The following is a 27,396-nucleotide window of genomic DNA, read 5'->3' on the forward strand; positions in this document are numbered from 1 at the left end:
TATGTTATATCATTTTGTTTACTATGTCTGGATTGCAATTCAAATTTGTGCAATTTATGCAGTTTTTCATAAATTCAGAAAAATATGTTTTTTTGCGTTATTTAACATGTGAAGCACTATGCCAGTTAGCAGTGACTGTTCGGACTGTGTCAGTCACTGTTGAACCACAGCATACTTCCCATTCAGACTACATTAGTCACCGGAGACTGATGGTGCACTTTTCATTTGCACCAAGTCATTTATTGGTGACTAACAGTATACTCTTTTCCCGGCCTCAGAAGTCAGAGTTGCTTAACAATATACAATTTGAAAAGTTATATTCTTCTATCAAAATCTCAACAGATCTTCGACTATCAGCACATGGGCAAAATTGGATACCATAGGTTGAATGGAAAGGAAGATGAAACAGACTTAGTGTTAAGTTGTTAACTCTCATATCTTCAAGAAATTAAGATAAAAAGTAAAGACATTACCAGTTAACTCGTGTTAATTGAAAATTTTACTGAATTACTGCTAATAGAAAAAGGTCTGTAAATTTAGTCTTTAGTAATTATCATGTTTTTTGTAGCTTTTAGCATTAACTGTAGGCTAACCTAATTATTGTATATTTTACAAAATATTATTCAGGAATGCAGAACAATCAAATGGACATTGCCTATGTAAAATTTTAAACAAAGATAACATCTTTATCTGAAATCTTTGTCTTCGAGGGGAAGATTATTAAGTTTGATAGTTTTTGTTTTTATTCTTTAAGGATATTTATTCATGATAATTGCTTTCCAAACTTCTGTGTGTTTTGCTTAAGCAAGTTGTATCCATCAAGTTTCTTATTCTTTCTCTCTGTATTTTTTCTCCCCCCCCCTTTTTTTTTTTTTTTTTTTTTTGCAGAATAAGATAGTTGTGTTCAATTAGTAAATATTTTCTTTTTCTGTACATAATAAAAATTCAGGAAGCTGTTTTGTTTCACTTTCATTGGGTTTTTAATGGAATTGTTTTTAAAATAAAGTCCATCCCCCCTAAGATATTTTGATAGCTATGAGCAAAACTAAAAATTGGAATAATAAATATTTAAGCTGCTGTATTCTTTTTTGTAAATTTTATTCATAAAAGGATTCATTTTTATTTATTAATGATTTAAAAAAATCCAGTGAGGAGCTTAAAAATATAGCTTTGTTCCAACTGGCAAACTACCGAATATTGTTAGTTAATCAGTTTTATAGTAGATGGCACAACCTCTTTTTCACACTTTTATTTTTGTAAAAGTTTTTTTTTTTTTTGTTTGTTCTTATGCTTATTGCTTCTTTCACATGCAATTTTTCCTTTGAATTTGCAAAGAGTTTTTAAAATGCTCTCTTTGAATCTTTGTTATCAATTTACTCTCAAATAGAAATCTTTTTTTTTTTTTTTTTTTTTTTTCACGTTTACATTACAGAGTGTTGAAATAAGAAGCAAATGAAATAACTGTTATCTTAAGTGGCAACTGTATTTAATTTATCTCTCTTAAATTCATTATATCTCTTTTCTTAATACTCTGCTGACAACAAATTGTTTGTAAGTAGATTTTGAAACAACTAAATGTAGCAGTACAAAATCGGGTGTATTTTGGCTTACCTCTTATCTGTTCCATTTATTATATGTGCAAAATTCTTGATATAATCCGTATTGATAACATTTAAGGGTTCACTTTTAGTTATTTTAATATCGAGTAATTCATTGAAATATTGAACTGCAGTAGCTTACACAAACCCAATCCTCAACCTTTGATTTATGAATGTGGAATATGTGCCTGTCTTTTGTCATGTCAGGGAACTGTTGATAGAGAGAGGCCATACATCAGGGGTGGCCAGATTTCATGTCAGTAAAAGTGGCATGCTGGAATTCAGGAAAGTTTGAGAGACACAACTAGATTTTTCAAAAGCCGCAAGTCCATATTTAAAGTATTTGAAAAGTAGTGAAAGAGGTTTCAAATATAAAGAAACATCTGATTGTAGACAATCATTTAGTGACAGTTTGCCTTCAGCATGTGATCATACAGTGAAGACAATGCAGTTTTGCTGTGTATTTGTTTTCTCTAATTACAGCTTGATAGGGTAAAAAGTATTCTTTTTCAGTTTTTAAGTATTCCAATACTTCTATGTGGATACTTGTGGATATCGATCTATCATAGATTTGTAATGCTAATGAAACTTCAGATTCCTTTTAAATCTGCAATACAGCAATTTAAATAATTTCTCTGCTACCTCAAAATTATCTCATAATTCCCTTGCATGCTCGTTTAGGAGCAAGTAAGCCATATATCTGTTATCCACACAGACCACCCCAATTTAGTTTCTAATGCTATTAATGATTAAAAATTTGGCAGACCCTTCCTGTGAAGCAACTGCAAGCAAATCCAACTTCTAAAGATTTTTTTGCAAAATCATTTGAATGAATCAGTACAATATTTTTATTTTTATAGCTTTTATGTTTTTGAATAACATTATTAAGAATTTGTTAACTAACGGGAAATGAAGTAAAATAATTGTGTTTGAACATTGGATATTTTGAGTTTACCAGTAATTTTGTGAAAAGAAATGAAATTAATTAAATAATTTCTTTTGGACATTAAGTAATTTTGATTTACTATATTTCAAACATCTATTTTATTTCCATAAGAGCCACAGCAATCGCCTGCGAGAGCCATGCTATGGCCATCCCTGTCATGAGCGTTGCTTTTAGTAGAATGGTTAATTCAGCAAAAGGAATCTTTAAAATTTGTAAAAAACTTTCTGCCCTGTATTTTAAGGGAGTTTTTCTTCACTATGTTGAGAAATTTGTTCAACAAACTACAGGAAGGTGCTTTATAATATTGCAACTTAATGGTTATTTTGTATTGTTAGGTTTTTTTTGGGGGGGATAAGTTTTATTTCCTATTAATTATTCATACATTAATTCAATATATTGTTGTGATGGTTAAAAAAGGATTATACTAATAAAAAAAAATTAGGTACTTGCATACTATGATGACTACCTAGATATCTCGCCAAAACTGGCGACCCTTGTAGGTTATACAGGTTAGCCCTAACATAGGTTGTAGAGGGCACTAAAATAAAGAGTATTATTCCACACTTGCTATTACAACACCTTTTTTTGCTACATCTACGCGGATTGTTAAATTTAGGTTAAACATGGGAAACTTTTTGTGATTATTTTTTTCCCAATGGATATCAACATTTTCCAACTTCATTAAAATGAAGAAGTGATAGAATTTTTCAGAGAGGCTGGAATTTTACCCAAAGAACGTGTTTGTAAAAACGGCCATGATATGAAGTTTTATAATTCAGGATTTTATTGGAGATACAATGTCAAAAATTGTCAATAAAAGTCTGGTGTCTGAACTGGTACATGGTTTAAAAACAGTCGTATTGAATTTTTAAAAGCTTTAAGATTTATTTAAGTTTGAGAGTTAATATGAGTTAATTTGAGAGTTAATATTTAAGAGTTAATATGAGCAGTTGTCCATTAAATAGTGCAAACATCAGTTGGATTTATCCGATAAGACTGTTATTGATTGGAATAATTATATGCATGAAGGATTTGGAGGTGTGTGTGTATATATATATATATACGTTTATTTATAATATGTATATATACATATATATGTACGTTTATTTATAATATGTGTATGCAATATTTCGGCAGTCGGGCATATGAATTAAGCTTGGCAATAAAATGATGATACAGAAGTTAATTGTTTTGATTCCACATCGTTATTCAATTAAAAAGCATATTATCACTCTTTACTAAATAAAATTAAATTCACTGCATCATAGTATTCTAACAAGGAAAAGGCAGAAGAGCAGCGGCACAGGTCTTAGCAGCAAAGGGAGCAATCTCTGACGCAAAATGGAGCGAGTTCTTTATTTATAGAAGCAGTTACATAATAGGCTGGAATTTTCTTGTACTGACTGGTCTAAGGTGAAGATCCTGAAATTGTGGAAAGTTAATTAGAGGTTTCTTGTTCGCATAAAGCAAAGCCATCGTGTTTTTTTATATTTTACATATATATATATATATATATATTCTGGATTTTTGGTTTTTACGTTTTTGTTCCTTTATAATTAGGTCTTTTATTTTTAAAGGAATTTATAAACATAAACCAAAAAACGCCAGTGAAGATTTTTATCGGCAAATGTTGCCAAGGTAGTCATCATGGTATGTAAGTTTTAATTTAAATTTCAAATGCATATTATTTCTTTCATAAAAAGAAATGTTAAAGACTAAAATTGAAAGCTTATTTATGCAAAATGGGTTTAACTGTGTATGTTATGAAAAACACGTTATTCAAAAATGGCTGCATATTAGTTGAGTTAGATAAATCACAGCATATACTCATTATTATTTTTCATAAGTATTTTAAATAAAACCATTTTTAAATTCTAAATGTAAAAATTTCATATGCAGGTAGAGGAAAATATAGGCATGGTCGTGGTGTTTACTTTAGTCTCAGAAGCCTCAGAATGGTTGAATAAAAGATTACAAGATGGTATATTGCAAAGAAAAGAGGAAGAAGAGTTAAGGATAAAAAAGCTCGAAGAAGAAGAAAGGGTAAGTGTCAAGCATCTTTTCATAAGTACATATAACCACCTTTCTAAGATATTGTTTTCCCTAAATGTTAAATCATGTTTAATGAAAAGGAAAGAATATTCTTTTAAATTGTGTGGAGGTCACTCTAAAATTTTTCAGGTACATGCAGGTGATAAGTGGCAGAAAAAAAAAATAATGGTTAGACTTGAAAATATGAACTATTTTAGCCTAGCAGACAATTTTCATTAGACAGTTGCTAGTAGTTTTACATAGAATAAATTTTAGGCAAAAGGGAAAATGGAGTTGATGTGAGAACATTATCGTCATATGATTTTCTATTGTTTTAAAGTGGAATTAAATCAAAAAAAATGTATTCAATGTCTACAGTTAGCATTTAGAAATGAATGTCCATTTCCTGCTGTTGTATTCAGATGGCTTACAGAATTTCACAGAGGTTACAACTCTGTTCGGGATGAAGAACATATAGGGGAGCCATTGTCAGCAATAATCCCAAGTAATATGTCTGCCATATGGGAAATGCTAATTGATGGTAATCGCTGCTCCTACCAAATGATACAAAAGGTACTTAACATTGGAAATATGCATAAAATTATGAAGAATTACATATGAAAATCTAGTTTTTTGTTGGTTTCCCCATAATCTAACTGAGCACTAAAAAGAGGAGCATTTCAGAATCAGTAAAAAACCCTTGAATTACTTAAAGATGGTGGCCACCTTATTATTTCTAAAATCGTAATGGGTGATGAAACGAATATACATATTTTTATGTTCCAACACATCAAAAAAGTAAATATGGGTCTTTGTAAGATGATCCCATGCCTTTAAAGGTGAAAAGACAATGTGCCATGAAAAAAGATGTGGATGGCATTTTTTCAGAAGAACAGAACTGATCAAAACCATCAAGCTGGAAGGACAGAAGACAGTCGCAGCTAACTCTTACACCACTAAGTATGCATCTTTTTATTCAGCAAGATTGGCAGTTGAATTTCTTGAACAAAAACACATCAAAGTGATAGAACATCCACCCTATTCACCGGATCTAGTTATGTATGACTTTCGGCTATTTTTTAATTTAAAAAAGAACATGTGGATGCCATTTTCATTCCCAGGATGAGATTGATAAGGCTATAAATGCATTTTTTAATCGATTCCAATAAATAAATGGTTTGAGGCATTTAATGCTTGGAAAATTCGTTTACAGAAGTGCATTGATGCTGGAGGAGGCTGCTTTGAATACTCCAAAAATTTTAACTTTAAAAACCTATGTGTATCTCACAAAACTACATGGCCCTTGTATACAAGATGGGATTATTAAATAAAGAGATTTGTAAATTTAATTTCAACTGGCAAAAATATATTTTTCAGTTTCACTCAATTTTTAAAGTAATGCATTGATTTAAAACTTTTTTACAAAAAAGGGGGACTTAAATTAGATCTTTCCTTTCGAAGTAATATTGGAGCATGATGATTGGAATGCCTCCTGGAAATACTTTAAATGAAGTGAACCTATCAGCCTCTATAATTCAGATTAAATACTTAAGAGTCGCAATGGTGCCTTTTAATTTGTTTATCTTTGATAATTAAAAATGCTTTAGGTGGCCAAAATCTAGTGACTACTAAAAAATAAAATAAAATCTGAGGGTAATAAATCTTTTGAAGTTGATAATAAAGGACCACTGCTAGTTTCTTTGCTGTTGAAAACTTATTCTGTTTGGGTACTGTAGCTTGATCATGCTGAAGTAGTGACATCCTTTCCTTGCACAAGTGAGATTTTTTATTGTAAAATTCTATCATTTCATACAACTGAAAAGTTACCTCAGCAGGTAACTCTTTAGATCCGTTGTTGGCTGTCCGTCTTTGGAGGCCTGAGCTCTCAGTATACAGACCCCTTCATATTTGGTAAAATGTAAATGCATTCTTATTATGGTATCATGGTTTGTTTATGTATCGATCAATAATAACTATAAAAAATTATTATAGCTCATTCACTGTCTAAATAAGTAATAAAATTTGCTATCATATAAAAATAAATTGCCTAAATAAATATTACAATTCAATTTTAACAGTCGGTTCATCAAGTTAAAAATATTGTAAGATCTAGTTTTGTCAGACCAGTAAAATCTAGCTATAAATTATATCACTGGGCTTATTCCTTTGAAAGCTATCCACATGGGATGCAGTCCTCTTCACACCGAAAGAAATTATTAGCATTGCTTTTCTTGCACTTTTAACTTCTCTTCAGTTTGGTCATGAATAATATGAATCCTTTAATTTTAGGCATAATTAAGGTTATAGAATCATCCTCATTGCTGTGACCATATTCAGTAGAAGGCACCCAGGCTGAGTTGCAAAAGATAGGTAAACGTTAAATTAAAAGGTGTCTTGAGTGTATTCCAGTCGTGCTGCAAATACTGGGATTGGTAAACATAAATGCTAACAGAAATGGAGTTTGAATTTTCAGATTTTCTGAAATATATTTTTAGAGGTATGCAGTAAAATATGTTTTAACAGGTGAACTATTTCATCAGCAATATCAGAACAACTGCACTTCTGAAAATCTAAATTTAAACCCAAAATATAGGCGTACGAGATGAAAAAATACACTGGCGAGCCAAAACATTATGACCATTCCCAATTTTTCAATGAACTCATCTGGAACGGGATTAAGTGGGAGTGGTATTTAACTATTAGTGGAGAAGGTAAGGAATCATTCTTGCACTTATTTGAGTTATAGGAAAGGCTGCTGATCTAAGTGAATTTGATAGAGGGCAGATTGTAATGGCTCGAAGACTGAATGAGTGTGTCCAAAATTGCATGACTGGTAGGTTGTTCACAATCTGCCATTGTTAGTATTTATGCAAAGTGGATAAATGATGGTGAAACCAGCAGTATATGCCAAGGTGTTGGATGTCCACATGTCCTCAAAGAAAAAGGCATGGGAGACTGTTGCTTGGTACGGCAAAATCGCACCAGACAGTGGCTCTGCTAACAGCCCAATACAGTGCAAGTGTTTTTCAACACACAGTTTAGCTGACACTGTTGGATATGGGACTGCACAGCAGACATCCCACTCCTATGCCTTTGTTGACCAAGCATCACTATCAGCTACTATCATTGTCATCAACAATTTTTTCCCATCACATTCTCTCAAGAGGACATGTAATAATCTGACATGTATTGCTAAAAGAGAAAGATGAGAACAGGGATGAGGATAGTAATGGGGAAGGAAGCTGCTTAATGATAGGAGATTTTTGTAAGATTTGCCGAGCAATATTTATCTATATCGATACATAATGTTATGAAGCTTCATTTGTATATACAGTGAATTTTTTTAAATTCCAGCGACTATCTCGTAAGCAGGCAGACATTCAAAGTTATATATCATCACACTGAGATATTCATAAACTTATGTGATAATATGTATGGTAATTTTAAAATGTTATTTAGTTTTACTTTTTTTAAAAATATAAAATCATGTGTACTTTTGAAATTTAAGTAATCTGTACCATTTTCAATATTATTTATGTAATTGTAAAATTGTAATTTATGTAATTGATATGTATAGATTAAAAAGTATGGTCAACAGGCTTTGCATGCTAAAGTTTCTATTGATGGCACAACAAAATATAAACTGTTTAAGTTCTAATAATATGTACCGCATATTCTGGTGTATAACATGCACTGTCGATAGAAAAATAAGATTGAAATTCACGGGTATGCATTTTACACCGGGTATAAAAATGATTTATTTGAAAGTAAATGAACATTAAAAAAAATAATTAAATTTCTATATGTACCTAAATGCTGGTTATTTAAAAGAAACGGTATACCTAAAACTTAAAAATTTTTATTATTGGGTAATGTGAAAAGTTCATCATCTTCATCCTCTGTTGTATCTTCAGGCTCATTATCAAGTTCTGTTTCATTCTCACAATCACTGTTACTCTGATCTGTTAATAGATAAACATCTTCCATTCCATTTAGATTGTTAGATATACTGCACTTTTTAAATGACTTTTGAATTATGTTGGGGTTTAATTTTATTCCATGCTTTTATTATCTGCTCACACACTATTTCTAAACTGGCATGATGCATTTGGCCTCATTTTGTAAATGATTTTTCACCTTCTAACATCCACATATTCCACTTTCATTTTAAATTTTCTTTGAATAGTTTATTGATACATGCATTTAAAGGCTGAACCAGGTGCTTATCCACCTGAAATAACTGCCATGTCAATTATTTCTTCTTATTACCTGTTAAATGAGATCTGAGAATCTCCTAGACAAAAAGACTTTCTGGATTCTTTAAGGCAAGAGATGCCAAGCATTTCTTATCCACAATTTCTCTTCATTTTTGGCCATCCATCCTTTCTCCTAAACATGAATGAAAACACTATTAGGGAAATTACATTTTAGCATCATCTTTCATTTAAAAATAACCATGGGTTTCAATTTTCAACCATCTGGCTAAGTAAGAAAGCCCTATGGTGAAGTGAGATCTTTTGTGATGCGAACCATTTTTGGTACTATTCCGTTTTGAGGGCCGTAAAGAAATTGCAGCGAAAACGTATGCGCAAAAGCGCCAAATCTAGCAAACGCGCCCATTTAACAGCACGCCAAATCTAGCGTATACGTTGATTTCAGATTGTGTAAGTTTATATAGTTCTATATTTCTTAAGACACCATTGAAATACTAGTTTAATTTTTAAATCCTTTTTTTTTTTTTTTTTTTTTTTTTTTTTTTTTTGATATCCTATGGATTTAACAATTTGGGAATTGCCCATGACAAAAAGTCAGCAATACAATTTTGGGTAAAGTGCAGAATCCCCCACTGTTTGACGCGTTTTTAAGAATTGCACATACTCGGTATCCATGTGCACATCAACCTATTTTCACTTTAAAAAAAATTCTAGAATTGCACAAAAATGGCACTGTGCACACCCTTTATCTATGTGCACATCTACCTATTTTCACTTAAAAAGTAAAAAAAAAAAAAAAAAAAAAATGACAAAAATCCAATTGTTTTTACCCTTGTGAAAAGCGGCAAGCAAATAAGTGAGCGATTCTGCACTTTGCCGAAAATATTTTTCAAAGAAAAGGCATCATTCATTGTAGAAAATTACGTTCGAACAACCAACGAGATGAAATTATGCTTTAGTGATAAGTCGTTAGCAAAATAGTGACGCAGGCTTCCATTCAGTTATGTTTAGCAATTTTTATATAAATTATAATAATGATCTGAAATAGTTATATATCTTATGCTTCCATTCAGTCATGTTTAGCCTTTTTCATATAAATTATAATAATAAAAAAGTATTATATGAAATTAACCTTTCATCTAAATTAAAACATCAATCTTAGATAGTTATTTACTATTATACAGTCAAGAGTCGTTAATTCGGACACCCATAATTCGGAATGATCTATAATCCGGACATCAAAACTAAAAACTTTCTGCGCATGCGCCGCATTGACACATGCGCAGAGGCGTTCACGCGTGCGCGTAAGACCTTTTACGACTGCGCATATGAGTGTGCGCAAGTGCAGAATACGTTTTCGCGTGCGCATTTTATGTATAATGGACGTATAAGCTAAAATTATCTAATTATCTGTTTCAGTTAATGTTGATGATTGCGTTGTTCCTTAATTTTCGAATTGCATCCGGCTTATTATTTTTTTGCAGACTGTAAGAGCAATTTTATAAAAGTAACCTTAAACTTTCGATTATATCAAATAGAATTTCCGATATATATTTGTTAATATGTAAAGGATCTAAAGCGAAAGTATGTTTTGAAATCCGAAATCTGTTTATCAATTTCACGCTGCTCGGCGGCGGGCGCGTAATGAATTGGAAGTTTATTTGTCAGCACTATCCTTATCTTCAGCACAGATGTTTTTATTTTATTTGGCTTATAATTCCTTACCAAATGTAGTATTTCATCTCGATATGCTCCGTCTTTGATATGATTTAAAACAAGTTCCTCGTCATTATAATTCGCTTCCGATAGTGAAGAAAAGTGACAGAGGTTATTGAAAACAAAAAAATTTCGATTGACAAATTAGTCGGTGTTCTTGACACAGCAATTATAGGACTTGAACGGCGGAACTTTGTAACTGAACAAGAAATTATGTCTGTTTAATAGAATTAAAGAGAAAGTATTATCACATGAAACGAAGCAAAACTTAAACAACTTACATTGAAAGAAATGTTTAATAAAGTAAACAAATAAATATTAAGCTTTTTCTTTTTGCAAATTTTGATACCCTTTAGATCATAATTGTTCTTTATTTCATAAATTACGGTTTCATATTTTTAATTTTAGAATTTCTGCATGCCATCTTACGAGATTTAAACTGATGATCTATAATCCGGAAAAATCGATAATCCGGAATCGCCGAAGTCCTGACGAGTCCGGATTAACGACTTTTGACTGTACTTCCTTTCTTGCTGCAATTATTAGGGTTGCCTCATTTATTTTTGGCAGCATTAGCATCAACAGTAGTTTGGCGATTTTTCACGGCCCTCGAAACCGAATAGTACCCCATTTTTGTTGCTTTCATGTCAATTGTTATTACTGGAGTTTTGTCCATATTTTCAATATGCAACAGTAAATACTTTTTTGCCTTCGTAGGTCAATAAAATATTTCTAGAAAGTATTCAATTTATTATCTAAATCTTCCAGAAGCCTTTTTGAAACTTTTGTTTTTTCTTGTAGAACTAAGTTATTTCATGTTGTAAATCTACTACATCAACTCAAAGTTGCTTTAAAGTTTTCACTTTCATCGGCATTCTTTTTGGCCCATTTTAAGGCTAATAAACATATACTGTTTCTTGTTACAATTAATCCATTCCGACACTTTTCTAGGACTGGGTTTGCAACATTTTCTTCTAGGAAAGGCCATTTCATTACTCCTTCACACATAGCATATTTATTTTTTTGGCATATTAATTATCATGATTCATTTTTCTTCCACTCACATAGAGCTTTCACCAACATTGATCATCCTTGCTGAAACACGATTTCCATTTTCTTTCACAAAATGAACGGCTTTACATTTGAAACCAGCACTGTGTTTGCTTCTTCGCATGAAAGCCATATTTACTACTAAAAGGAACACTAGATCAACTGTATTTCGACTAAAACAAAAGGATTTACCAAAGGCTTTGATTTTCAATTCAAAATCACGGCTTCAAATGACTACAGAAAGAGAAAACATTTAACTCCTAATTCTACGAATTCATTCAAGTTGAAAATACATTCCTGCTCCTAATTATATCCCCCTTTTCTCAAAACCCTACAATAGCATTCTTTTGGACATCTCCATCAAATACAATCCACCCTCTTTGCAGGAATATTTACTCCATTAAGCATTTAACCCACATTTCGTCTGATCGCTCCTCTGTTCAGTAGACCATTATTCAAAAAGTTAGGACTATTCTTTGAATAAGTGATCTCAAAAGATAAGAGCATTGCACATATATCTTTTAGGTTTCTTCATGAAGAATTGGGGGTGCATTATACAGCAAATATACCTAAAAATTTTAAAAATGTAGCTTGAAATTATACACTCATGGACAAAAAAATTAGCACACGAAGAAGGAGGCTTCAAAATGAAACGAAATTTTACATACGTAATGACTGCTTTGATATAAGTAAATGATAAGAAAAAGAAAAAGGATAATTTATTTCAGAGAAAAAGGCAAAAGAACGGAGGAGTTAATACTCCATTGGACCCCCTCTAGCGTGAATGCACGATGCAATGCGATCGGGCATTGAGTCATACAAGTTCTGTATGATGTATTGAGACATTCCGTTCCATATTTGCTGTAACCTTGCCTCTAATTCGTTCAAACTCGCGGGATGCCCAACTCGTCGTTCCAAATGATCCCGATATGCTCGATTAGAAAAAAATCTGGGGATCGGGCAGGCCAAGAAAGGGTAGTAACAATGCGGAGACAGTCTTGTGATACTCTTGCCGTATGAGCCCGAGCAATTGTCTTGTTGAAAAATGGCTCCTAGGAGGCATTGCATGAGTGGCAACACATATGGTTGCAGGATTTCATGAACATATCGCTGGGCTGCCATGGTGCCACGGAACAATACTAGGGGTGACCGTGTATTGTAAGCAATGGCACCCCATACCATCACACCAGCTGTGGGAGCGATGTGTTGCTGTACAGCAAAGGCAGGATTGAGGCATTCACCATGGGCTCTCCACACATGAACATGATTGTCATCACTGCCGAGATTGAATCTGGATTCATTGCTAAAGACAACCTGGTTCCATTCCGCTGCAGTCCAGTTTCCTCGTGCTCGACACCACTCCAAACCGAGGCATTGATGAGTAGGCATCAAGGGCGGCACACGTAATGGGCGCCGTGATACCAACTGTCCTTCAGCCAGGCGCTTTCGTATGGTTCGAGAAGACACAGGGACCCCTAATGAAGGTGCTACCTGTGCCTGGATGGCGGTCGATGAAGCAGTTGGCTGTACGCATGCATTTCTTACGATGTGGCGGTCTTCTCGATGACTGGTCTGTCAAGGGCATCCTGAGCCTGGTCTTCGTATACATGACATCTCTCGGGTTCACTGGTCCCAACACCTTCTCACAACACAAATCAGAGTGACCTAATTGACGAGCTACTCGCCTAGCTGACCACCCAGCTTCCATCATCCCTGGTCCCAACACCTTCTCACAACACAAATCAGAGCGACCTAATTGACGAGCTACTCGCCTAGCTGACCACCCCGCTTCCATCATCCCGACGATTCTCCCCCTCTCAAACTGCGACAACTGCTCATATTGTCTTCGAACACGGCGTAATATCATGTCTACCTAAGCTCTTCCTTTGTAAATGATTCAGCACACTCAAACAAGCTTTGGTTACCTGTTTTATACTTCACAGAGTACGACGTTCAATGCCCTATACCAGCTATACGTAATGCGCAATCATGCTGCATTTCTAAGCATTTGCATATCTCCCCAACATGTACCTTCGTTGCAAGTTTCATTAAGATCCCGCAATTATTTCTTGGTGCGCTAATTTTTTTGTCCATGAGTGTAGATGCACATTATACGCCGGAAAATATGGTGTTCATGATTATCTGGAAAAATCTCGTATCCGGAGTGGATAAGGACCCATTGCTGCTGGTTAAGAGATATTCTACTGTATTTCTGTTTTAAATAGTACATTAAAAAATTGTTAATCTTTAAATGGTTGGTTGGAATAGAAAGGTCTGTAGATATAGTTAATATCTGTTTATTTTAATTTATTTGATTGTAGAATAGGTTTGAAGGTGTTCGAGTAACAGTGGAATCATTCATGAGTTGGAAGGCCAAATTTGATCAAGAAATGGCAGAACTTAAGAAATTACAGATCAAGGATGAAGTGACTAATAAAAAGTTAACAGGTATGTGTAATTTATTTAGCAAAATTAATTGAAATTTCAGAAAATCATGTCACTAATGTTGTTAAAGAAAACGGGTCGTTTATGTAATTATTTTTAATCCAATGGGCGGGCACTTGCCTATTCAGCATTGGCCACTCCTAAGGCCAGAAAGAGGTGGCCTTTTTCTTGTGGAGGCACCTGATAAGCGGCCACCATTGTCTCTTATAAACGGATGGACAGTTACCACCATGCCAGCTCCTTGATTCAAACATGGGCCCTTTGCTACCACAATAGGCTCCCGTAACCACTATACCATCTGAGTGGTTAATGTAATTAATATAACCCAGATGTAATTAAAGAATGTAATTTTTATATATGTAAATTTAAACAAATTAAAATTTAATTTTTAACAAATACGTATAAAAGTAAAAAAGCAAATTTAAATCCTATAAAAAGGAAAAAAGCCAAAATAATTTTAAAAAAATATGCAAATATATAAAAGATTTAATACTCGAACTAATCTACAATATCATTTAAATTCAGAAGCATAAGCAAATCAAGTGCAAAATCAATCCATGAAAATAAATTTACTAATTTAATAAATTAAAATTAAATTAAAATTTAAAAAAAAAAAATGCATATGTGAATGACCGTTGAGTAGGCAGGAGACAAACTTATCAAGGGGAAGTTGCCTCCAAACCTAACTCTCCAATCATTCAATTCGTGTTTCGTCATTCATGCAGGCTAGGGTAAAAGTCAAAACCAAAAGTAATTTCAATAAAGTGGTTCCCTTAGAAATTAACATTTAAGAATTAAAGTTCAAAAAGGAAAATACTAATGAAGTCTTTTGAGAAACAAGCAAGTAAAGTCAAGAATTAAACTTTTTTTTAAAAAATTAATTTTTTATATAAAAAAATAATAAAATAATAATAAAATAATTTAGAAACCAATGTATTTTAGAAACCCTTGTCTACAGAAACCTCCCCTACACGAATATGCATATCAATAAAAAGAATAATAGAAATAATTTTTATATGTGTATATATTTTTTATATAGTGCTCCTGATTTTTACCATCACAGCGTTGGTAGGGGTGTTCTTACATTCTCTTTCAATAAAACTGAATGTGGTAATAAGTTATATCCATGTTTATCAAAGTTAACTTTGAAACAGAAGTTTCTAGTTTCCGAGTTTTATAGCTTGACTATCATATTAACTGAGAATTTCGCTTTTTGTGTCCGAAAAAAATAATTCTAGATTTCAAGTGTTAGCAGATTTTTTGGTCTACTGATACAATAACTCCATAGAAATGATTGAGAAAGATTTATTTATTTATACAAGTGCCAGACATTTGGCCACTAAGGCATTAGTCTTGATCCTGCTTCCCAATACAAAGGAAGAATAGAATTAAAAGATAATAGTGCAGTGCATTCACCAATTTTTTTCTTATCCATGGACTGTCCAGAGTTGTACAGACTGAAGGGTTCTTCAGTCGACTTTTAAAAAGATGAGCATTCAGGCAGTTGTGCCCAGTCAAAAGACAAAATAATGTCATGACTAGAGGACGAGCAAAATCTGGAATAACTGGTTTTGAACTGGTGAGACACTCCCAGGCCTTTCCCTTAGCTTCATTTGATAGGTAGGAGGCAAACCTCTTCTTAGATTCTAATTTAATAAAAGTGTTGCAGAATTAAATGTCATTATTAGTGGTTTATAGAATAGTTGTTCCTTTCTTTGCCAGGAAGTCGCTCTTTCATTTCCCTTGACGCCACAATTAGCAGGAATCCACTCAATTTAGTCGGTTGTGTTGAGAATTGTCCTACATTCGTTTGGAAGTGCAAAATTTATTGTTTGAGATAGCCTGCAAAGCTTTTTTACTATCCGACAAAATAGCACGAGAGCAATAAATGTACAATGAGGGGTTAACGTGTCAGGCCTCCTTGTGGTGCACCTTGGTTAAACCTAAATCTGTCACAGCATTGCCTCGCTTCCTTGTTCTTTTGAGTGTCTGCATTGTATTACTACTGAAAAAGAACATTGTATCAAATGGATGCTGTATGAAATCTTACTTAAAAGTCAGTCAAAAATTATATTGGTATGCTATCTCATCAAAGTTTTAAATAAGCAAACAGTTAAGTTATCACTATAATTTACTTATTAGGATGTGCAGAGTACTTCAGTAGATATTCCCGTTAATAAGTATGCTATTTTTTTGTCCTAATACTTAACAGCAAGTGTGAGGTTAATAATGGAAGATATGATTTACCTTTATATCAAGTGCTGTAAATGTTCACTGTTCTGGAGACACATTTGAATCATGTCTTCTGATATCCACATCAGTTTCTCAGTAATGACAACTTTGCATGTGTTGTTTACCCAGAAGTTCTGGTTCTTGTAGCTTTTATATTTTCTTTGTGTTGTGTTAATGTTTTGTGTTTGTGGTCTTAAGTAGACCAGTAATTCATCTTGATAAGCATGTGCTACTTTCCTCTGTATATGTTCCTCATTGCTTTTCAGAAATAAGGTATTAATACAAGAATAGCTGTCTGTTCTGCAACAGAATGCTTTTTTTTTAATTAAAGAGGTTTTGTCCCTGCAGGACTATTGTTTTCTTTTTGAGATTTTGTGTCCAAATGCTATAAATAGATGTATCACTTTTCAAACTTTTTCCACCAAATATTATCGCCCTGTATTATATTTGAAGAAATTAAATAATGAAGAATCTGCATAAATGTGTGTATGTTTCTCGCATTGTGATAAAACAACGATACCTAGAGCCATCAAATTTTGAATGGCGTAGTCCTACTGAGAATAAGGGCATCTGAAAGCCCAAATTTGAAATTTGGAATTTGTTTTATTATCAATTTCATATTTAGTAATTAACAAACTCGAGGATTTCAAAGTGAGAAATGGCAACATTATACAGAAAACACATTTTTATCTCCAGTGTATGAGACTGCTTATCGAAAATTCTAAAGATATGCTCAATTTAAAATTATTTTGCTATATTGCTGTTGAACTGAATTTTATGGTTTAAGTGCAAAGTGCAAACTTTGCACTTAAACCATAAAATTCAGTACATGATATTTAATAAATAAAAGAACATAAATTCAGTACATAGTAATATTTAATAATAAAAGAACATGATACTTAATAAATAAAGGTAACATACAAAATGTTAAAAAAATGCGCATTTGGACGTATTTTAAGATCTGAAACCTTTCAGATTTTCCTTTTTTTTTTTTTAAATTTTTAATCTGTATTTATTTATTTATTTATTTATTTATTATTTTGCCTAAATAAGAAACATGTTAAAATTATTAAAAAGTGAACAATTTCTACATTTTCTTTAACATATTTATGTATTCAAAAGGAATTTATAGGGAAGATTTTATCAACTGTAAGTCTACTTTGACGGAAGAAAAACATTAAATTTAAGGAAGCTCAGTCCAGACTCTTTTTTAGGTCATTCCATAAAGTTTCATACAAATGTGAATTGGCTATATTATTTAGTAATGAAAATAAAAATTACTGTGTTTAATATATTATTTATATGGCATTTATGTAACAATGTATTTTAAATGTATGTTTATTATGTAACATGTATGTTAAATAAATACTATGTAAATAATATTAAACAAAATAATTTTTAAATTTATTTTTTAAAATAGATCAGGGAATGTAATCATAAATTGTAGATTTTATAAATGCTACTATTTCTTTTTTGAATTCTTGTTACTTTTATATAATTATGTTATTATTGCATTTATATATATATGTATATTATTGGCTTTTAGGTCGGGAACTTTTTGAGAAAGATCATTCTTTGGTAGATTCTGATCTTCAGTTCTTACAAGAAGGTGAATATTAATATATTATCCTGTAGTAACAGTGTTTCCTTGCATAAAGTGTTTACAGTTTAATTAAGCAATTTTGATTTCTGCAATGAAGTTATAAAATATGAACAGGTTTATTACTTCCCATGAATATTGTGTAAGTTAAGTTTTAGTGTAAGTGAGGTTTCAACAGAAGAAAAGTAATAAGTTTTTTAATCTAAATGCCATAAAGTGCAGTGATATAATGAAGGTTTTCCTATGCAGTTTTTACAATAGCATTAATTTCAACATAATTTTCAGCATTATTAGTTAGTCAGTGGAATAGAATTTTGGCCAAATTATATAAGAACTTTTGATGTGCAATATAACAGATCAGTCAGATCATTGGATTGAAACTGAATATGTCATATCTGTCAACATAATTATGTGTACAGAAGCATAAATTCTCACGTTATGTTAACCTGTCAGTAGTGACAGTAGTTGGTCACTTATGAAAATTTAACAAAGGTAAAATTTTAACCCTTTTTTTTTTTAGAAAATATGAAATTCTTAATAAATGTTTTACATCAGTAGTCTTGAATTAGCAGCGTCTGAAGCAATTTTATGCAGCTCCTGAAAACATTTTAATCATATATTTGTTGTAGATAGGCTGTTTCTTCCCAAGGTTTTAGTTATTTGAAGTATGAGTACATTATTTACATTTCCATTAAAAACGAACTGAAAAAACTCATTAGAAAATCTATAAATGGATGCACCTATGAATATGATGGTGAGGCAGTGAAAGATGTAAATTTAATTTTCATTTTTGTTTTTGGCATATTTTGCTCCTTATTTCTTACAGTTTGCCACTGTGCTCCTGTTTTTTTTTTCCCCCTAAATTTTTATTAATTTATTTATTTTCTATGTGGTTTATTCCAAATCAAATGTGGGAGGAATTTTAAATGCATTTTTTTCTTTTGTTCTGCATTATTACCATCACTTGCTGCTATCAGCCTGCAGTTGGATTAGGTTTTGACCTGTTTTTTACTTTGTATTTACTATTTTTTAGAGCTTTGTGTGTATATATATGTGTGTGTGTGCATATATGTGTGTATGTGTTCTTTATATGTATTACATATTAATTACAACATATTAAATATGTCGAATAAAATATGAATATGTAAAATATAAAGTATGAAACAAAATTACTAACAAAACTATCAAACTTAATTGGAACCAATTGGTAATAGACCTAGAAATTGATAACTTTTAATTAAGCATATCCCCTCCTCAAGGATATGTTTTGCATCATGTTATGTCCTCTTTCCCTGCAGTTTCTCTGCACTGCGAAAAACTTTGTCCAATCGCTGCTCAGGATTAAAACAAATACTTTCCGAGCTTATAAATACTACTGTAATTATAACTTATTGCTCTTTTGCTGCTTGCTCTGCAAAGGAAAGTCATGTTTCTTCTGTCATCCAAACCGTAAACTGCATATATAGCAATTGTGGGTTGAGTTTAGTATCCGTAGTGTTGTACCATTTTAAGCTAAAATGTATTTCTGAATAATTGTTCCTGTTTAAAATAAAAATGACATTTTAAACATCAAGCCCATTGTGATTTTCGCTTCAGAATGATAATAAGTATGCAAAATGTTATTTCGTAGCTGGAAAGTACAAATTTTCCCATTTTGTTTCCCAAATGTGCTGACTAATAATTTTTGGATTTACTGCTACTTGTTCTACAGCTAATGATGTAGGTGAATTTGGTTGTGGTTTTGAGTAGCATATGCTTGACCAATGCAGTAATCATCATATTGTGAGGCACTATCTATCGTGCATTCATGATAGAAGTATATTTCAAGAATGGGGAATCTGTCATCACCACAGAATTTCACCTTGCTGGGAATGCTGAATTTCCTGATAGGAGGACCATTTTGTTCTAGAAGTGAAAATGATCTGAAGAACTTGCTATTTTGAAAAACAGTACCTCATAACAGGACTTGTAGCAGGCAGATACCATAGAATGTTGAAGTAGTGGGTTAGGCCATTATGAAATCTCCACCTCAAATTAACAAAAGCAACCAAAACAAATTAACAAAAGCAAACTATACACTAACAGTTTCTCCATGAAAAGGCCATTTAGGGAATTTTTGAGGATTAGTCAGTGCTCAGATGCAAATATTTTGTTTATTCACACAGCCTGGTAAATGAAAGTGTGCTTTAACACTGAACAGTATAATATCATTGTGTCGGCCATTTGCAGGAAATCCTTAGCAAATGTGCCTCATTATCACAATCATATTCAGTGAGTTCCTGAACAACAATCACTTTGTAAATATCTCCATCATAAGTCAAAGTGTAAAACTTTCCATGGAATGCTATCAGAAATTTTGATAGCAGCAGCAAGCCTATGGGTCAGCCATTTGAGGATTTCATAATGTCATAAAGCAATAAAATTTGGGCATAAAGCAGTAAACTGTTTTATCTAATGAAGTTTATTTTCTTAATTTTTCAGGCTTCCTGCCTTTTTTTATTTTTCTAAAAACTTTTTCACTTTTAAATTTATTAAAATCTTTTATAGGGGAAGAAGAGGTAAAGGTTGATGAATCACTTTTTCAAGAACTGGATGACTTGGAATTACAAGATGAAGACATTTCTAACTAGCAAGACAAGATTTAAATTATAAAGCACTCCACAGAGAATATATGGTCATTGTATTTAATAATCAAGCTGAAAATTTGCTTAAAACTAATCTGAAATAATATGCAAGTCATTTTGACTAAGAAATTATCAAAATGTATGAAAATATTGTGTAAAATTATTATTCAGTTTTCTCATCTTTTGAAATGGTGTTTGATTGTTAAAAGAAGCAGTTTCAGAGTTTTTGAAGGTTTTTGTGCTTTCTTGAAAATATTTGCTCATTTCTTTCTATGCGCTTGAATTTGACAACTGCAAAGAAAAATTTTTTTCTGTATAAATTAGTATTCTTATGTAGAATGATTATGAAAATGTAAGGATGTATATACCATCATATTTTTTCAATTATTAGCAGTTTTATAACTATAAAATTATTGCTTTAATACTGAAATGTGCCTTCAAATATATAAGTAACAAAACAAGAATTATTTTATGTATAATTAGCTGTGCTTCTTCCTCCCTGTTGGATATAGTACTGCTAGCGAAGTTAAGGGTGCAGCTATATGGTGCCTATAATAACGGTGTTACTCTGGTCTGGCATTCCTAAGACCTGCATAGCAGCTCGTTGTTCAGACTGCAACTTAATCTTTGCAAAAAAGTCCATTGAGACATCTCATTAGCCAGCAGTTTGTTGATGTGTTTATATGCATCATCTTTGTTCAACAAATTATAACATTTCTCCAATTCAAGCATCTGTGATGTCATCAATGAACTTTGAAACTGTTACTTTTATACTTTATTAGGATGTTTTAGAATTGACTTAATCGTGCAATAAATTTTTGGATAACTATAAAAATACAGTCAAAAGTCGTTAATTCGGACACCCATGATCCGGACCTCAAAGCTAAAAACTTTCTGCGCATGCGCCGCGTTGACACATGGGCATAGGCGTTTATGCGTTCGCGTAAAGGCCTTTACGACTACGCATATGCAAGTGCAGAAAATGTTTTTGCATGCGCGTTTAATGTATAACGAACGGTATAAGCTAAAATTATCTAATTATCTATTTCAGTTAATGTTGATGATTGCGTTATTCCTTAATCTTTGAATTGGATCCTTTTTGCAGACTGTAAGAGCAATTTTATGAAAGTAAGCTTGAACTTTCGATTATGTCAAATAGAATTTCCGAAACTGGAGCTCTCAAAGGATCTGCAAAATGAAAGTATGTTTTGATGTCCATCAAACAAAAAGTGGAATTGCTGCAAAAAATGGATAAAGGCATATCCATCTCAAAATTATGCAAGGAGTATAACATTGGAAAGTCAACTGTATATGACATAAGCAAAAAAAAAAGGAACTTTTTGATTTTTTTGTGGATTCCGACACCCCACTTGCAATGAATAACAGAAAAAGGGTTCGTTATGTTAAAAGTGACGATCATGACAAAGTGATGATTGAATGTGTCAGACAGCGTCACAGCAAGGGCGTGCCATTGACGGGTCCAATGGTAATGGCTCAAGCCAAAATATTTCATGAAGAAATGAACTTAAATGGAGAGGGCACATATTTGACAGGTTGGTTAAATAATCGCCATGGTATAAGACAATTAAAAACTTCTGGTGAAAAATCTTCAGCTGATACTGAAGCTGCTGAACTATTTGCAAATGAATTCATTGAATACATTACTAGTGAACAATTATCTGCAGAACAAATTTACAATGCTGATGAAACTGGTCTTTTTTGGCAATATGTACCGTGAAATACCTTGGCAACCTCTACAGAAAAGGCTCCAACTGGTGTAAAAGATTCCAAAGCGAGACTAACAATTTTAGCATGTGCAAATGCTGCAGGAACGCACAAATGCAAACTTTTCGTAATCGGAAAACATGCACAACCTCAAGCGTTTAAAGGAGTAATGATTTTCCCTGTTATATATCGTGCAAATAAAAGAGCATGGATGACACAAGTGTTGATGAATGATTGGTTTGAAAATCATTTTATGCCCGAGGCTCGGCGACATTTGAATTCGGTTGGTTTACCTGATGACTCAAAAATAGTCCTGATTGTTGATAACTGTTCGGCGCATACTTCACTTAAAGCTTTAGTGAAAGATAATGTATCCGTATTATTCTTCATAATTGTACGTCTATCATTCAGCCTATGGATATGGGAATAGTGCATGCGCTGAAAGGCAAATATAAAGCAGCATTTTTAAAATCTATGTTAAATTTCTTGAACAGTGACAAGACTATTCAAGAATTTTTGAAATTTTTTAGCATAAAATCTGCCATGTGGAGCATCGCAAGATCGTGGGAGGATGTGTCTCCAGGTACATTAAAAAATGCTTGGCATAATTTATGGCCATCTACCATATTTCATGGTAAGGAGGATGAAGATGATAGCTGCGAATTTGAAGGTTTTCGGACATCGCAGACTAAAGGTGAAATTTTTCAGTTATTGGATTTTGTAAAGAAATCTGTAGAAGTGGTAATAAATCAAGATGATATAAGAGAAGTTTTTCATTCCGACGATAATGCACCAATCATCAATCAATTAACGGACAGCGAAATCTGTAGTATGGTTCTAGATCCAGAAAATATCGCTTCCAATAGTGAGGAAAGTGATACAGAGGTTATTGAAAACGAAACAATTTTGATTGACAAATTAGTCGGTATTCTCGACACCGCAATTATAGGACTTGAACAGCGGAACTTTATAACTGAACAAGAAATTATGTCTGTTCATAGAATTAAGAGAAAGTATTATCACATAAAACGAAGCAACTTAAACAACTTACATTGAAAGAAATGTTTAATAAAGTAAACAAATAAATATTTAGCTTTTTTTGTACATTTTGATACCCTTTAGATAATAATTGTTCTTTATTTCATAAATTACGGTTTCATATTTTTAATTTTAGAATTTCTGCATGCCATCTTGCGAGATTTAAACTGATGATCTATAATCCGGAATTGCCGAAGTCCCGATGAGTCCGGATTAACGACTTTTGACTGTAGTACATCTATGCCATTATCAGTGAAAAAAAATAATATATTTTTGTTAATATTGACAACAATCTTCTAATGCAGTGATGCCAACAGTGAGCTTGCATGACTTGCATGGCCCATGTTCCCCTTTTTGTAACCTGTAGCAAAGTTAACAGGTTTTTTTTTTTTTTTTTTTTTTTTTTGGTTATTATTTATTGTGATTCTGTAATGGCATGTATATCAAGCTTTTAATCATCTTAGCAGAGACATATTGATAGATTTTCAACATATGAAGAAAATCTCGAAATTTCAAGCTTGAAAATTTAAAAAATTATTTTAACATTAATATTTAATTTATTTCAGTTTTACACTGCCTATAATTTTTAACTGAGGTAAGCATATCTTTTCTACCTGAGCATGAATTTTCATCTTGAGAACTTAATAAAAGTGAAAATGCATTAAAAACTAACTTTAATATCTTGTTTTTTTCTGTGAAAGAATTCTGTATTCCTTTTAGCAGGTATTACATTTTAAAATGTAAAAAGTAAGTGCATAAGTACCTCAAAGAAAAATACAATCAAATTAGTATTTTATTGCTGTCACCATTGTCTTATCTTTAAAAATATTTATAAAAATAATTTAAAATAAATAGAATTTCTTTTTTGATATAAAAAGTGTTTATTTATTTAAGGCAATATTTTTAGCTACTGAGTTGACAGAATACAGTGCGCAGCTTGTATCATGCCATATATCTTAAACTGGCCATTTGGTAGTACACTACTATTTTTCAAAAATGTTTCTGGAAGCTTTTATATTAAAGAATATTTATATTAATGAAGATTATTTATTATCTTGTATTAATGAAGAATCTGCAAAAATGTATGTATGTTTCTCGCATTGTGATGAAACAACGGTACCTAGAGCAATCAAAATTTGAATAGCGTAATCTTCCAAAGAATATGGGCATGTGGAAGCCCTAATTTGAATTTGAAATTTGTTTTATGATTGATTTCAGATTTTGTAACACTTCAACAAATTTTTGGTTAAAAAACTAAACGATTTCAAAGTGAGCAATCACAACACCGTACGAAAAAACATTTTTATCTTAACCGCGCGAGACACTGTATTGAAAATTCTAAAGATATGCTCATTTTAAAATTAATTTGCAGTATTGCTGTTGAACTGAATTTTATAGTTTAAGTACGTAGAACATGATATTTAATAGATAAAGGTAACACACAAAACATTAAAAAAACACCTCTTTAGGCGTAATTTAAAATGTGAAACCTTTCAGATTTTTTTTTGGAAGCTTTGAATCATACCAAATGCATGTAAAATGTTTTTAATAAGTATGAAACAAATGCATCCTTTGCTGCATTGTTCAAAGTAATAGTGTCCACCTAGTTTGTGCTTCCCTCAAAAAGTGGCTGAAATTAAAGATGCTGTTTTGCTGCAAGTCTGCCTATCTGCATGTAAAATTTTGATTAGATAAATCAAACAGTATGCACGAGATTGGGTAACAGAATAAATCATGGGAAATCACCCCCTTTGTGTTATTTAGGGTTAAATAATAATGGTGTTACCACATTAGCCATTCAGCTTTAATATTTATATTGGGTTGACCCAAAAGTTTATCCTATTTTTAGAGATTCAAATTAGGACATCCTACATGATAACTAGAATGTTTAGAAGAAAATAAAATATGTAGACAAATAGTATATAAAAGCAACATACTTGTAAGAGTAAAGCATTTGTTAAATCGTTTCAGACAGTTTAAAATAGCAAAGCATAAGGGGCTATGCAAGTTTGGTAGAGACAGTACTGCAGACCTGGCGTAACTAAACATTTGTCAAATGTACAGGCAAGGATTCGTACTGCTTCAAATCAGGCAGACCATCTAGTTTCAACCAATTGTTTTACAGAATATTTACAGCTTTGCGGTAAGTTCCATCTTTGAGGGGAAGCCGAAAAGAACGTGTATAAATACTTTGAACAGTTGTAAAATAGTCAGTTAATTCCCTGCTGGACTCGCATGCAAATTTAACTACAAGATTTAACAAATGATTTGAACATGGTACACTGCTCAAAAAAAAAAAATGGGACAGTGCTATATCTCCCGTTCTACTGGGGCGATTCACGAAATTTAAATTGTGTTCTTCATGTCTCGAAAGCGCGACTTAGGATATATATTAGATTTATATATAGCATTATTCTAACATAGGTATTTTGACACAAAATCGGACTTATTCTGAAATAACATACCAATTTTTTTACATATTTCGATTCTACGACTCAAATTATGCCAGAATACCAAGTTTTGTAAAAATCGTACGAGTAGTTTTTAAAATATTAGCTCTCAAAATTTTAGCTCCTCAATGTTAATTGAATTTGGCAAATATTTATTTATATCTCTTTTTTTTATTAAACTTTTTTTGATTTTTTCTCTCAGATTTCGAAATTTAGGTTCATTCCAAATAAAATTTACCCATTTTTTGTGTTTTATTTTTTAAATTTCTATTTTTAAATAATTTTTATAAATTTTTCGAAAAAAAATTTAAATTATAACCTATAAAATTTTTACCATCATCTTAAAGTAGGTATATTTTTAAGCATATCTGCAAAATATTAGACTTTTTTATTCAAAATTTTCTAAGATATACACAAATTTACATATTTTCGCATTTTGAAATTTGGCATCTTTTTTTTTTGAGCAATAATAACGCCAAATGTGGTCTATGGATTTTTGTTACACTGTATTGCCACAGCTATTTTTAACCTTAAATTTAAAGTAAAATTTTGCGGAGAATTAATTATATGACATTTTTCCCCTCAATGATGCGTAATAAATATTTATTAATACTATATGAAAAGCTATTTTTTAAATAAATTTTTTAATATTTTTTTTAATTTCTCACTATCTTTTTTTTTTTTTTTTTTTTTTTTTACCTTCGGCGTTTTATCATCTGCTACTTTACTTCGTTTAAATCGAATTGTCTAAAACTGAGAATTTTCGTTTGATGCTTATTTGAATTTTAGGACATTAACTGCACAATTTATTTCTAAACAAACTGATGCTTTTGAAGTGGCTGAAAGAGCGGCTGGTACTATCATCCATATTTTTAAAACAGTATATTTTTATAGAAACATAAGATTTAGAATAATCATTTTTATAAAAGTCAAATTATGGTATAAACATACAACCCGTTTAGAGACTGAATGGTGTGGTGTGGTGTATTTAATTACGGCAAAGCACACTAGGGCTATCTGCCAAAGGGAAGGGATGCCTTTCGTGGAGGACTTTCTAATAATATAATCTTTATAAAGTAATTGCAAATATTTCAAAAAACTTTCTGTCTGAATGCAAATATTTTTAATTTTATATTAATCAAGATTGCTCACGATATTATTTATTTGCATTTCAATTCTTAACGTCAGTTCTAGTAGAAGTTACAAATCAATTATATTTTATTAAGGATTGGATTGGATTGGATTATTTAATTATGGCAAAGCACACGAGGGCTATCTGCCTAAAGGGAGGGATGCCTTCATGGAGAACTTTCTAAGGGAAGCTGTCTCGTATACACGTTACACATCGGGAAAACCACAAAAACACTCATGCAACCAGCCCGTTCGCGGGATTCGAACCTCCGACCGAACTACCAGTGATCAGCGTCTTTACTGCTCGGCCGTTTGTGGGCCTTTATGAAATGGAAGGCGATAACTTTATTTAAAATGATTGTCAGAAATACCAAAATGTTTCGAAAAAGTTGGGTACTTTTTAATATACTTTCAGAATGCTTAAAGAAAAAGAGAAGAAAAATAAATTTTTTCGTAAAATTTAGTATTTGTATTTTTTTTAATTTAAAACTTTCTAATCTTATAATATTTGATTTTTGCGATTTCAAAAATAAAATATTTGACTAAAATATGAATAACATTTTAAGAAACCAAATGTAGGATAAAATTGTGTAAAG

At 31.9% G+C, this 27,396-nt stretch overlaps 1 protein-coding gene across 1 annotated transcript in view; it reads left to right on the forward strand.

Annotated features, from left to right (window-relative positions):
- Positions 1-20,681, forward strand: part of LOC118202572 (RWD domain-containing protein 1) — a 34,461-nt gene extending 13,780 nt beyond the window's left edge. The window contains exons 4-7 of the mRNA XM_035374738.2: positions 4,444-4,587; positions 13,877-14,003; positions 17,779-17,841; positions 20,380-20,681. Coding sequence (XP_035230629.1) covers positions 4,444-4,587; positions 13,877-14,003; positions 17,779-17,841; positions 20,380-20,462 — 417 coding nt within the window. The 3' untranslated portion in view covers positions 20,463-20,681. The remainder of the gene's footprint in view (positions 1-4,443; positions 4,588-13,876; positions 14,004-17,778; positions 17,842-20,379) is intronic.
- Positions 20,682-27,396: the final 6,715 nt, after the last annotated feature.

The sequence above is a fragment of the Stegodyphus dumicola genome, chromosome 11, assembly GCF_044657685.1.
Source record: "Stegodyphus dumicola isolate Sdum_Otavi_A_Nest chromosome 11, ASM4465768v1".
NCBI classification, from domain to species: Eukaryota; Metazoa; Arthropoda; class Arachnida; order Araneae; family Eresidae; genus Stegodyphus; species Stegodyphus dumicola.